The following is a 15,299-nucleotide window of genomic DNA, read 5'->3' as shown; positions in this document are numbered from 1 at the left end:
AATATTAATTTTGAGTGACAGAGTATTTGAGAGAGTTAAAAAGAGATAATTAAAACATACAAACTTGTGTAGTGTATTGAAAACTAAACTCAGAGTAGGGGCTTAAAGCCCACTACAGTAATAAGTTAAAGTTTTTATTTGCTTATAACTATTTCTTACTGGGTTGTAGACTCACCCCTTGTATAATTACAACTGTAGGTTCGAGGCCCACTGTTACAGGCAGGACGTGATCAACTACTTCTACTTCAACAAAGCACTTGATAATTTTTAATTTTCTTATCATTGAACCTTTATGTATTTGTTATTTCTATTTTACGAATAATGAACTGTGTAAAAGAAAGTGAGTTATTGAAAAAGAATGAAAAAAAAGTCATTCATGTTTTCTCTGTGTGAACTATGTATGCTTTTCCCCTAGGAAGTAATACCAACCAGACTCGGACTCACGAGGTCTCAGATCGGAGTGTTACAACGTTAGTAGTGTAGCCTTGTACATGAAAAAGTGATGCTAAATATCATAAGTGAGCAATTATAGATGAGTTAGAGCAAGATTGTAATTTTTTGTAGTTTTTTGCTGGTGAAATTTTTAACTAACCATGTAATGGGTAATTTCCATATTGGCTCCTAAGTTTTTTTTTTATTTGAAAGAAAATAAGAAAAAATTAAAAAGTTCATTAAGCAAAGGAGAAATTGGTGCTTAAGTTTTCAACATAATTAAAAAACACAATTACACCTGAACCTCATTTATGGTTAATGAAACAAAATCTATGGATGGTATTGGCATTAAATTTAGTGAAATCTCAAATATGACCTTTAAATTTTTATTAATCACTTCTTATCTCTTCTCCTTCAAACTTTGATCTCTCTTTTCTATAAGTTGAATAAACTTGTTGTGGCATGAAGACAATCACAATCTAAATATTGATACCTCTTAAAGACAAAAAATGATAAAACAAAAATGTAATTAAGGTAGGAATATGTCAAATAAAAAATCAACTAATTCTTAAACCTTGCAGACCCAGCTTTGGCATATAATAGTTGGAGGACAAAAGAGTAATACCTTCATACTAGCTACAGATAGGTTAGTAACTACTTTTTAATTTTAAAAGGTTCATTTTTTATCTACATAAACCTAACTTTGGTGTTATTTTTAAATTTTCCATGTTTGGTGTATTTTTATATTATGAAAAAAATTAGGTGCCATTTTCAACATCTTGTAAAAAAATAGGTGAAAATACAAATAACAAGTGATAACACTTGAATATCCAATAGTGTACAAGAAATCATAAGCACATAAAGTGCAAATACATAAACTCACTAAGGGAAAATCACAAGCACATAAAGTGCAAATATATAAAACCACAAAGGGGTAATGCCAAAAGGCAAAAAAAAAAAAAAATTTATTAAGAGTGTAAGAAAAACTCTCTATGAATGACAGGGAAAACCCCCTTTATATACATAATGAAAGAGAGAGTAAGAGGGGGCCATTGGGCCTCCCAATAGATAGACGTTGGGGACCCCCAACGGTCATGTTAATGACCGTTGGGGACCCCAATGTCTATAGAAGTCCCCCCCCCCCCCCCAATGGTCCCAATAAAGGGGAAAATAAAAAGAAGAAATTAAAAATTAAGAAAAAAAAAAACCTAAATAAATTGTACACAACTTATATTACACTATGAAAAGACCAAAATACCCCTATCAGGTATTTTGGATAAAACAATATATATATATATTAACACATATCCCCATTCCAAATGAAATAAATTTATCAAAGAAACAAATGTATTTCATTTTTTTCGATATTTCATATATAAAACTTCAATAGGCACCTATAGATATATCAAAATATATATGATGGCTAAAATTTTGTACTAAATTTACCATATGTGTTGATATGCATGACATACACATGGAATATATAAAATTTGAATTAGGTACTTAAAACATCTACATGCATAATTTCTTATAGTGATCTCCGAAATTACTAATACCAGGAGAAAACATGATTTTTGACATATTTTGAATTGAACTTTTTGTGAAATACATGAGAAGTAGTCTTGATCTATTAATAATATCAAGTTCGGTTGCAACCTTTTTTTTCTTTTTGATTAGTTTGGCTGCAACCTTACAAAACTTTTTGTTAATGCCAAATTTATCTATCTTAATGCATGGCTGAAACTACAGTTATTACACAGGTGCACTTTCATTGAGTTTGGACTTCTAGTATGTAATACGGTTCACTGAAGAAGGGTTTTCCTTCTCACTATACAAGCTAAACATCTTCTATAGCACTTATCCGTTGAACACAAATTATTTTATTAATGAAACACTACAGCTTTTCACTTTTCAATAAAATGGTGCTAATTATAGAAATTCTTTTGCAATCAATTCATCTACTTTTCCATTTTACAACACTTTATCCCAGAATTTTCTTCAGTGAAGACTTTCCTAATCGTAGCATTTGAGTTTTCTTGATACAGTTTGAGCTCGGGTTTCCCTCCTTTTCAAATCTTCATGCTAAACAAATTCATGAATAATTGTTTTGCGTTTGCTTTAGAAGTTTTGGACTTTCAGACCTGTCTCTCTCTACACAAACATCATGCTTCAGAATTCTTCTTACATAATACGAAGTTAGCAAACATCAAAGAGCTAATTTGATGAATATAAAATTCAATTTTACAATATTTTTTGCAAAATCATCATGACACTGCCACAAGCCTTAGATTGTTTTAAAAAGTTATTAAAAAACGACACTGTATATTTTCCTAATATTTCATTATGTTTTCTCATGTCCTTGCATATGTATATCAGGAATTCACGTATGGAAAGAAGGTAAGACATGCGTCCTCTTAGAGGTTGCTCCAGATAATTGGTTTAACTGAGGTATAAGATGGAAACCATTTGAACAATAATTAGTCATATACTGCTCAAATAGTATTTTTTTTTTTAAATAAAAAATGAATAGTATATAACTTTAGTCGTGGGAAAGAAGGCATGATGGCCGGGCAGTCATCGGGCCAGATAAAATTTCGGATCACGCACCCATTATGCTTGAGTGGGGGTGTCTAATGAAAGAAAAGCCACTTATTTATAATTGAGCTTTGGTGGTTGCGCGACCAAAGCCTTAATGAAAAAATTGGGCAATAATAAGGCAACAAGGTTCCAACAAATAGAAGTTTGAGAAGAACTAAAAATCACTACAAAACAACATAGCTATTAATGGGGAGAATATTAGGGGGAGAGGAGGGTAATGAGAGGTATAACATGTTGATTGATAACATCTCGGAATATAGAATGAGAGATGAAGTTCGGTATAAGCAAAGATCAAAAGTTCACTGGATGAAACATGGGAACAAAAATACAAAAAAATTTCACTTGTATGCATCAGCCCCATGTGCTTATATACGTGGTGCTTTTTGGGACCCCCGAACATAGACGTGGGATTCAGTGAATCATCGGGGGTGAACATACACCACCCTCTCCATCCCTATGGTTTCATCAAAGCAATAGGAGCACTAAGCTTGTGCAAGAACCTCTCAACTAATTGTGCAAGAATTTTCTGGAATTTTTAGTGGTTACCAACATCTTGATGAAATCAAACTTTGGAGTCACAGAAAAGGCATGGAGTCTGTTGGAAAGTTGCACAACCGAATAAACACTACTGAAAGAGAGAGTGAGAGATTCAAGAAGAAAATAAGCAAATTGTGCATATTATGAACTACCTCATGTGCCAGAAGACATCCCTCATGAATTCTTCTCTTGGTCACAACATTGCACTGAAATAGGCTCACCACTTGGTGGATCACTAGTTTAAGACGCATGACAACACTCCCATAATCACCTTAAGTGGGGTACCCAACAAAGACACAGATCTGAACTTCTCTATTTCGCTTGCCCCTTGCTCTTTAGGAACTAGGACATAGACTCCCCCCACCTACCCGGCAACCTTGCATTGTTATGAAATTTGTTAAAAACTGCTAGAAATTCTTCCCTGCATGTTGGTCATGCTGCTTTAAAGAGTTCAATCGGGAATTCATCTACCCCCGTAACCTTGTTATTTGAAAGTTCCCAAATCGCTTGCTTGATCTCATCCACCACGAACGGCCCTTCCAATGAAATTTGTTCTTTTTCATTGAAAGAACCCATACAAACCTCTCGCAAGTCAAAAGATTTATGGGCCATGGATGTAGTGTACATTGACTCGACCCAGCTGACTGGTGTCGGCTGAGCCTGGTTGGGACCTCAGTCGACTGGGTCGGCCGGATGTGAACCTCTTGATGAAGAGAGACCTTTGTACTTTAAATACATTCGTAAATATATAAATATATGTGTTAAGAATCGATAATTGCATGTTGTCTGTACTTGACCAAATTATACAGAAGATAGGCATGCACTTAATAAAAAAAATTTGAGTTGACAATCAGGTGGAGCTTGATATAAATTTGTGGTGATGGGCATATGACATTTCCAAACCGAACCAATGCCTTGATAGTTACACACATTTGAAAGAATATGTGCATTTGACGTTTATTTCAATGAAAAATATGTATTTACAAGTACGTGTGCACATGATGGGAATATATAGTGATATGCTTATGCAATTGTTGTTAAGATCATGGAATCGATATGTGCTTGGTTGCTTTCTGTAGAAGCTGAACCGAGCCCTAGAGAGAGAAGAGAAGAGAGAGAGAGAGAGAAAGAGAGAGAGAGAGAACTCGATCTGTTATTAGGGCCTCTCTCTATGTTAAATAGAGAGAGGCTTAAAAGCATAATTACAATAAAGCCCCATTATAAAAGCAAAAATACAAATAGCATCTTAATATAAAATGACTTTACTTAAAACCACCTATTCTCAACACTCCCCCTCAAGCTGGAGCATAGATATCAATCATGCTCAGCTTGTCACAACATTTTGAGAAATTTGGTCTGGCAAGAGGTTTTGTGAACATATCTACAACTTGGTCTTCCGACTTTAGATATTTGGTAGTGATATGACCAGCTTGAACCATATCCCTTACATAGTGGCAATCAACCTCAATGTGCTTTGTTCTCTCATGAAATACAGGATTGTTCGCTATATATGTTGCAGCTTTGTTATCGCACATCATGGTCATGGGAGAGGAAACCTTCACCTGAAGATCAAGCAGAACAGTACGAACCCACATCAATTCAGCAGTTGTTTGGGCCATAGCCCGATATTCTGATTCTGCACTCGACCTAGAAACCACATTTTGTTTCTTACTTCTCCAAGAGATCAAGTTGTCTCCCAGGAACACACAAAATCCTGTGGTAGATTTTCTATCCACTATAGATCCTGCATAGTCAGCATCAGAATAGGCCACTATCTCCAGAGTTCCACCTTTCCTGAACAATAACCCCTTTCTAGGAGAAGATTTTAGATATCTGAGAATCATAATAGCTGCATTCCAGTGTACCTTAGTTGGTTTGTCCATAAACTGACTAACTTTACTTACTGCTAAAGCAATATCCGGCCTGGTCACAGTTATATACAATAGTTTCCCTATTAGGGAGCGATAGCTTTTGCTATCAACCAGTTTTGACCCTTCTTCAAACAACTGAACTTTATGGTCCATGGGAATATTTGCTGGTTTAGCTCCCAACATTCTTGTTTCCTTTAATAAGTCAAGAACATACTTCCGTTGAGACAAAACCATCCCTTCACGGCTCCTGGCAACTTCTATACCCAGAAAATACCTGAGTGAACCAAGGTCTTTTGTAACAAAGTGTTTTTGAAGATGAGCCTTTGTGGCTTCAATAGCTTTCACATCAGCCTGTAAGAATGATGTCATCCACATATACCACCATAACAACTATGCCAGAGCTAGTTTTCTTTATAAATAGTGTATGATCTGCTGCTGACCTATTAAAGCCAAAACGTCACATCACTTCAAACAACTTTTGAAACCATGCAACATGCACGAGGACTTTGTTTCAAGCCATAAATCGCCTTTTTCAATCTACACACCTTCTGACACTCCCCCTCAACCTCGAATCCTGGAGGTTGTTGCATGTAAACAGTCTCAGATAAGTCCCCATATAGAAATGCATTTTTCACATCTAATTGGTACAAGCTCCAACCATGCTGAACAACTACTGAGAGAACAAGACGAATGGTACCCATCCGTGCAACAGGAGAAAAAGTTTCAAAGAAATCAATACCATATGTCTGAGTATACCCTTTGGCTACTAATCTGGCCTTGTACCTTTCAATTGAACCATCAGATTTGTACTTTATAGTATATACCCATTTACATCCAACAATGTCAGCATCTGCTCGGAAATCAACTAGATCCCATGTATGCTGAGATATTAAGGCATCCATTTCTTCTTGCATAGTCAGCTTCCAGCGAGTATCAAGCTCTGCCTGCTGATAGTTCAGAGGAATAGTTTCAGCAGATAAAGCTGAAATAAAAGATTTCATCTGATTTCCAATTCTGGCTTCGGAGACAAAATGAGATATGGGATATAAGGTACATTCTCGTGTCCCCTTTCGTAGAGCAATCAGCCTGTTATCATCATCATGAAGATCACTATTGTCAGTAGAACTTACCTCAGAGGAAGAAGAAGATGAAGGCACTTGCGGAGGTGGATCTCTACGCACATATACCAATGGAGGATTATGAAATCTGGAAGAGGATGAAGTGTGGTTCGGGAATGAGGGCACGGATTCCAAAGGAAAAGGAGGTATAGGTAATGGACAAGACTCAGCTGGATCAACCTGCAGCAGGGAACCGGTACTAGAGTAATATGGAGTGGATTCCAAGAAAGATACATCCGCACTGACATACTCTCGGCGAGAAGTAGGATCATAACATCGATATCCCTTTTGATTTTTGGGATAACCTATAAATATGCATTTTGTAGCTTGAGCAGCTAATTTATCACGGTCAGGGCCAAGTTTGTGTACAAAACAAACACATCCAAATACTTTGGGCGAGAGGGAGAAGAGGGGGGTATTGGGTTTTAGGATATGAATTGGAATTTGATCACCCACAGAAGAGGAAGGCATGCGGTTGATCAGATAGCAAGCAGTTGTAATTGCATCTCCCCAGTATAACGCAAGAACATTGGATTGAATCATAATGGTCCTGGCAACATCAAGTAGGTGACGATGTTTTCGCTCAGCCACCCCATTTTGTTGAGATGAATAGGCACAAGAAGTTTGGGGTTGGATGTCATTATCTTGGTAAAACTGTAACAGACTTTTTGATTTAAACTCGAGAGCATTATCAGTGCGAACAATCTTGACACTAGATTCAAACTGAGTTTTTATTTCAAGAATTAAAGATTTGATAATACTTGGAACGTCAGATCGTTCCTTTATTAAAAACACCCATGACAACTTAGAGAAATCATCAACAATAACTAAATAGTATCGACACTGAGTCCTAGTAGAAATCTTACTAGGACCCCATACATCTGCATGAAGAAGTTCAAAGACTTTATTACTAGACTGACTTTGACTCGAAGGAAACGAACTTCGATGATGCTTGCCCAGCTGACATGCTTCACACTGAAATAATGTGGTGGAAGGAATCTGAGGAAAGACCGAACGGAGCTTTGACAATGAAGGATGACCAAGACGACGATGCCACTAAGCAGGACTGAATGAATGTTCCACTGCAGCATGAACAGTACCCATTGGATGATGTAGGTAGTAAATTCCATTTTCTTCATAGCCTCCACCAATCTTCTTCACCGTCAGCAAATCCTGAAAATGACAACCCATTGGATCAAATATTACTCTATAGTTTTGTTCTTTTACAAGGCAACTAACAGAAAGTAAACTTTGAGAAAATTTTGGAGCATGAAGAGCATTTTTCAACTGTAATGAGGAGGATATAGAAATATTTCCCTGACCAACAACCGGGGAGGTGCTTCCATCGGCTAATGAGACTCCAAGCTGAGCCTTAATATCCTTTAGATCTGAAAAAACAAGTGAATTTCCACACAAATGTCTGGATGCACCAGAATCAATAATCCACTTACTATCAGTCGGATGAAGAAGATTTCCGGTTGAATAGGCAACACCAGCTACAGGAGAGGTAGAACTCAAAGGACGAAGAGCTATCAGCTCATCATATTCAGCACGACTGAGGGTGATACTACTGTCACTTGCAGAGATATTTTCCTGTGCCTTTGTTGCCTCGAGAGTAGTAACATTTGCTTTGGGAGCATATGGCTTTGATGAAGAGGAGGTTGGTCGGCCATGCTTATCCCAGCAACGATCTTCTAAATGTCCAGATTTTCCACAGAATGTACATTGAAGCTTTCCTCTGCCTCCCACACCTCGTCCGCGACCTCGTCCTCTGATGTTCTGAAGATTTCCACGTCCATAACCAGATGAGACAACTAAGGCAGATGACTGAGTCACAGGCTGAGAATGTGGAAGAGATATCGCAAGTCTGCTCAGACAATTATATGCCTCAGCAAGAGTAGGTACATCCAAACCAGTCAACATTTGGACTTTTGCAACAGAAAATTCTGAAGATAAACCGGTAAGAAACCTAGCAACCATAGTTTGTTCTTGATGATTCTTTTGTTTCGAACAACAGAGGGGTCTGTGAGCATTAAGTCTTTCAAACGCAGCTTTTACGGAGGCATAGTACTAGGCCAAGGTTTGATCTCCCTGCTGTAAATTATATATTTCCTGTTCGACTTGTAGGATACGACTCACATTAGTCTCTTGTGAGTATGTATCTCGAAGATTGTCCCACATCTGTTTGGCTGTATTATAGTAAATTAAACCATCTGCAATATGGGGTTCGACACTATTCATAATCCATGACATAACTATGTCATTATCTTCATCCCAGGTAACATATTTTCCCACCTTTTTAGTGGGTTCGTCTTCCAACAAGATATTTTTCTACGATATCCAGATACCGACATCATAAATGTTCTGGACCACCTGACATAGTTAGTTTCATTCAACCTTACAGACGAGCCGTACGAAAATGGATTGGCAAATGCCTTATATTCTCCAATATTTTCCAATTTTGAATCACATTTCGAAGTTTCAGCCATACTTCTGATTTAAAAAAAAACTGGACAGCCTCCAATCAAAACAGGGAAAACCGTGTGTTACACTCACACACCAACTGATATTACAATCAGCAGCTGTTCACACACGAACAGAAAAAAAACCCCACGACAGTAGTGAGCAGCCTCCCACAAACAAAAAAAAATTCAGCACGTCAGTGAATCACGACTAACATAACTTCTGCATACGCAGAACCTGTTTCATAACAGGGGCAGCTCCCCAGACATATACAGCTCGACAATGAGTCATTTTTCATTCACGAGCAACACCACTACGTGTTGGATTGCTGTTTCCAAAAAAAAATAGGAAGTCACGACATAAAATCACGATAAAAACAACTCAGGGCCCAAAAATCAGGGTATCACGGCTGAAATAGAAGCATTGATCTCTTTCAAACATTCACTGCAGATTAGAAAGCAAAGATAGTAACCCACTGAAACTAACGTGGTTCAGTGCAAACTATACCGATGTCCACGATATCAAGATCTCACAAAAAAAAAACAGGGCCCCAACCATATGCAGAATCACCAACAGCAATCAAACTCCCAACAGCAACGATATCAAGATCTCACAAAAAAAAAAAACAGGGCCCCAACCATATGCAGAATCACCAACAGCAATCAAACTCCCAACAACAATCAAACTCCCAGCATAGGTAGTCACGAGAATCATGGCAGAAACTACCACCGAGGCAGTGGGTAGTCACGAGAATAAAAAAACGAGGAGCTACGAAACGCACAGCAAGCATCCACGACCAGCAGCATGCCCAGATCTGTCATCAGATCTTAAAAAAATTTTAAATCGCTGACCTGATTAGAAAAAATTACTCATTGGATCGAAGTTTGATCACGATCAAGAAAGCCTCCACGATCGACTGTGCTTTGATCACACTTGATCACGCTCCCACGTCACAGTCGATCACGCTCCCACGATCGGCTAAGCTCTGATACCATGTAGAAGATGAACTGAGCCCTAGAGAGAGAAGTCTGGTGCGGTTGCAAAGACTTAAGTATCCTTTCTTGCTATTCTTGCCATAAAACGACAATTTGAGAAAATGACAAAAATGTCCTTCATTCAAAAAAGGAAAACAAACGGTTAAAAAAAGGACAAACATGTCCTTCATTCAGAAAGTCGAGGATGATGTTGACTCTTCAAAGTCTACACAGCGAAATGAACCTTAGTCGACGATCCGTTGGTGATCCGACGAAACGATGGTGAGTCGACGATTCAATGGTCATCCTACGAAACGAACCTGAGCCATCAAAAATGTCTGTTTGAACTTTTTATCGTCATCTTCTTCTTCTTCCTTCTCTGTAAAACACTGTAAAGCCCTCTCTCTCTCTCTCTCTAGAGAAGAAATCAAGGGAGGCAAAGAGTTCTCCCTGGAGAAGGCCATGAACATCAACCCTCTCACTCTCTTTCCCTTCTCTTTCTACTTCTGTGCGCATCTAGCAGACGATCCTACATTGCTCCATCAAACACCAACTGACCTGCACACTGATTGTAGCATCGTTCAACTTGATGAGTTGTGGAGCCTTATTCATAGTTTTTGCCCTTACAGAAGGGGGTTTGGGGGCTCCTCCCAACGTGGGTAGCATCATTCAACTTGATGAGTTGTGGAGCCTGATTTAGAGTTTTTGCCCTTACAGGAGGAGAGTCCGGGGGCTCCCCCTTGGTGCGGGTCCCGAAAATACTACAAATCGTTGTAGGAAGGCCCGACAATACTACAAATTGTTGTTGGAAGGCCAGATAACACTATAAATCATTGTGGGGCTCGTTGGAGACCCGAAAATACTACAAATCGATGTAGGAAGGCCCGACAATACTACAAATTGTTGTTGAAAGGCCGGATAACACTATAAATCATTGTGAGACTCATTGGAGACCCGAAAACACTACAAATCGCTGTAGAAAAGTCCGACAATACTACAAATCGTTGTTGGAAGTCTGAATAACACTATAAATTGTTGTGGGGCTTGTTGAAGACCCAAAAACACTACAAATCACTATACGAATGCTCGACAATACTACAAATCGTTGTTGGAAGACCGGACAACACTATAAATCGCTATGAGGCTCGTTGGAGACCCGACAACACTAAAAATCGTTGTAGGAGAGTTATTGAAAAAAATCGTGGGAAAGAAACAGAAAAAAAATAGAAAAATCGTGGGAAGGGGTGTTACGAAAACCTCGATCAAGAAACAACCGAAGGAAACATGAGCCCCACGATTAAACAAAACGCTTTATTGCTCTTTTTCAATAGTTAAAAGAGGGAAATAAAATAAAAAAATTATACAAGGCCCCAAAAAAAAATTGGTCCGGGGGGCGCTGCCCCCCCAAGCCCCCCACCAGGGGCGCCCCCCCTAGACCCCCGCCCACTGACCGCACAGTGGGACCCGCGTCGGGGGGAGCCCTCCTCCTGTAAGGGCAAAAACTATGAATCAGGCTTCACAACTCATCAAGTTGAACGATGCTACCCATGCTGGGAGGAGCCCCCAAACCCCCCTCTTGTAAGGGCAAAAACTCTAAATCAGGCTCCACAACTCATCAAGTTGAATGATGCTATCCACGCTGGGAGGAGCCCCCAAACCCTCATTCTGTAAGGGCAAAAACTCTGAATCAAGCTCTACAACTCATCAAGTTGAATGATGCTACCCATGCTGGGAGGAGCCCTCAGACCCCCCTTCTGTAAGGGTAAAAACTCTGAATCAGGCTCCACAACTCTTTAAGTTGAATGATGCTACCCACGCTGGAAGGAGCCCCCAGACCCCTCTCCTGTAAGGGTAAAAACTCTGAATCAGGATCCACAACTCATTTGAATGATGCTACCCACGTTGGGAGGAGCCCCCAAACCCTCCTCCTGTAAGGGTAAAAACTCTGAATCAGGCTCCACAACAGTCAATGTGCAGGTCAATCGGTGTTTGATAGAGCAATGTAGGATCTTCTGCTAGATGTGCACAGAAGTAGAAAGAGAAGGGAGAGAGAGAGTGAGAGGGTTGATGTTCATGGCCTCCTCCAGGGGAGATTTCTTTCTCGGATAATCCTGCAGTGCAGAGACTGGGTCTTAAATAATCATCTTCGGGGCACTTAAGTCTTTATAACCATTCCTTTTCTAGAATCGTCATTTTTTTTGGTACCAATGGAGGAGAGGGTACTTAAGTCTTTGCAATCACATCAAATTCCAATGCTAATTAATGTTGACAAACATGGGGATACGAGACGCACATGCTTAAATACGTGGTGCTTTTTGGGACCCCCGAGCATGAGATGCCCTGTTCGGGGGGGGGGGGACATATAACCTGCTTCGATAGGGATGTGCCATCGATTCTTCAATATCAAGCGGTTCATGATAACTAGATCTCTGTGGGCCATATTTTATTATTAAACACAGGCTTCACCGGAAATATTGATTGATTATGTTGGTGGGAGACGTTCCATATGAGGGGCTTATGCAAGTCACATGGTGCTGCACGCACTACAGTTTTCTCCCATACATAAGATAGATGTCCTGAAACTCAGAAATTGTCATAAAGAGCAAAAAAGAAGAAAGAGGAATTGCAAGTTTTTTCTTTTCTGCCAAAAAAAGAAAATCAGAAGCTGAGCAGAGAGTCTGGAACATGAGCTGACAAGAAAGATGTAGAATTTATATATACTTAGGTGTGTAGTCCATAGTTTAACGGTTTCAGCTGCGATAATTCATCCACAATTAAGCAATAGGCTTAGTGATATTGCCCATAGAAAAAAAAAAGTTTTAGTGATATTGTTGCAGTTTGAGTCCTCTTTTTTTGAAAGAAATGGAAGCAATATCATTAGTAACAAATATAGAAGTACAAGAGAGAAACGGGTGATGTCTCGTCACCCTGAAAAGCAGCACACTATACAGTATAATAGGACACCACAACCAGGAAAAAACTTGAATAGCAGATCAACATATGGAGTGTTTTTATCCCAAATGCGGAAATAAGGAGATAGCGCAACATGGAACTGAAATATTTTGTTACCTGATAATGAAAATCTTAAATACTTCCTATAGTGAATATGATCTATTCTAGCATATACGAGGTTGATTATCCAAAAAGAAAAAAAAAACAAATAAATACAGAAAAAGAAAACACTATGCAACTTGGTATAAAATAAAAGCTCGAGTAGAACAGAAAATGGCATGTGCCGTGAATCAAAACAAAAACTTGCTCCTCATTTTAGACCATCACTTTCTGAAATGAATAAGAATGGCCTAATCACATGCACATGTTCATCATCAAATAGATAATAGTGGTTTACAAAAGTAGACGATAGCACAAGAAGTTTTTCTGAATAGCAGAGGATCAGTGAAGTAAATCAAAGCAGAACAATGCATGAAATAGGTATGAAAAAAAGTAAAGAAACAAGCAATAAGAACAGCAAACCTGCCATGCATTCAAACAGTAAGAATAGGAAAAACACAGACAATCCTGAGTTACCTTGACATATTCCATTTAATAGCCACCCAAGATGGGTCTGACCCTCTTCATTTTTCACCCTCACCCAGTCTCAAATATTGCAGTAAACAAACGATATATCATTTTTTCAACGACTCATTCCACACACTCATCTTCGAGTACCCTTACCTTATCATCCCTCTCAACCTAAACAAATTGGTGTCCTCTTCATTTATAGTGGAAAAGCAAGACTAAACACACACAAGCACTACGTTCACAATAATCTTTCTTTTAACTTTATTCTTTTTAAGCCTTTTTCTTTCGGATTATTGTTAAACATGCTACTTTTGTTTTCCAGTTTAGCCATACAGCCATCCCCGAGGCAAAAAAAATAGAAGACTAAATTTCGTTAAAAAAGGGGTTATATATAGTCCTTCATGAAATGCATCAAACTAGGGTTATATTTAATCTTCCCATATACGTAAAAAAAAACTATTTCCGTATACAGCCGAAGAAATAAGATGATAATGAAGCATATTACTCTTTCTATGTGGAGAGAATAGACCGAAAAGGTGTGAGCTTGGACCAAGTATCTTTTATAATCTTTGTTTCCTTTTAAGGGGTCATAAGCGTCAAACACTATTCCAAATATACAGATAGATTTGGGTCATTTTTTATATGTTTTACACCAACAATCGAGGAGTTCTTCAGCGAGCTGGTACGCTATCGCGTCGAGTTCCTATTGGCTCCTAACTGCTTTAAGAAAACGAGTCACCAGTCCTACCTCGAGAGGCGTCACTTCATAGACTCAACCCAACAAACCGACGGTGCAGCCACATATTCAGGTCTTTTAAGATCTTTTGGTTAGAGTCTTGTTGTTTGCCTAATTTACCATAATCCCCCATGGTCATCTCTCTCTCTCTCGTATGAGAGGTTTTTTTTAAAGAACTGTCATATGAGAGTTACCATCATCACCATGATCATCAATTTAGCTCTCTCTCTCTCTCATATGAGAGTTACTACCATCACCAGGAAGGAGAAAAGCAATGGAGGCTCTCCACCACATAGATCAAGTGTATTAAAAGAGATGGAGAGCAGGAGAAAGCAAAAAGAAAAACTCACCCAGCACTCCCGAACTCATAGAGCTTCCCACGGCTTGAGAAGACGATGAGTGCAACCTCCGCATCACACAGCACAGACAGCTCGTACGCCTTCTTCAGCAACCCTTTCCTTCTCTTCGAGAACGTCACCTGCCTATTTATCTTGTTCTCTATCATCTTCAACTCCACTCTTCCTCTCCCCATTTCAAAAACAACCAATAACCAACCTCCCTCCTCCTCCTCTTCTTCTTACTACTCCCTCGATATCCTCGGATTTAAAGAAGGAAAGGAAAAGCTCTATAGTGGGGAAGATTTAGAAGTACATTCTCTGAACCCTTTTCCTTTTAACCCTGAAGCCTAGAGAACAATAGGGACTCACTAGATGGTGCATCTAATAATTCTCTCTACTAAAAAAGGAACAAGGCTAATACGTCCTAAATTGTTTATTCTGTGGCCATCGCCATTTTGTTTGCTCATTTTTTCCATCTATTCCTTACTTGCAGACACCTCCTTTCTCCTTGCCAAATGTGAAATGAGATGCTTGTTTAATATAATTGCTGGGGTTTCACCTTTTTTGCTTCTTTTCCCATTTTTCTAGCCTCGTCGATTTGATGGCTCCCCTACCCTCCTTTCTACCTCAAGTACTGTTCATAAAGAAATAAGCCAGGGCTAAGTGTCGACCATCGTACACACCCTTCCCTTCCCTAATGATATATCCAT

General features: G+C 38.9%; 1 protein-coding gene across 1 annotated transcript in view; it reads right to left on the bottom strand.

Moving 5' to 3' along the window:
* The window catches only part of LOC149842588 (agamous-like MADS-box protein MADS3), a 44,704-nt gene extending 29,921 nt beyond the window's left edge, over positions 1–14,783 (bottom strand). The window contains exon 1 of the mRNA XM_090001499.1: positions 14,602–14,783. Coding sequence (XP_089857625.1) covers positions 14,602–14,783 — 182 coding nt within the window. The remainder of the gene's footprint in view (positions 1–14,601) is intronic.
* Between the last annotated feature and the right edge of the window lie 516 nt (positions 14,784–15,299).

This window comes from Nuphar pumila, chromosome 3 (assembly GCF_984573655.1).
Source record: "Nuphar pumila chromosome 3, dmNupPumi1.hap1.1, whole genome shotgun sequence".
In the NCBI taxonomy this organism is placed as follows: Eukaryota; Viridiplantae; Streptophyta; class Magnoliopsida; order Nymphaeales; family Nymphaeaceae; genus Nuphar; species Nuphar pumila.
The sequence above is the reverse complement of the archived record's forward strand: the minus strand, read 5'-3'. Positions and strand labels throughout refer to the sequence as shown.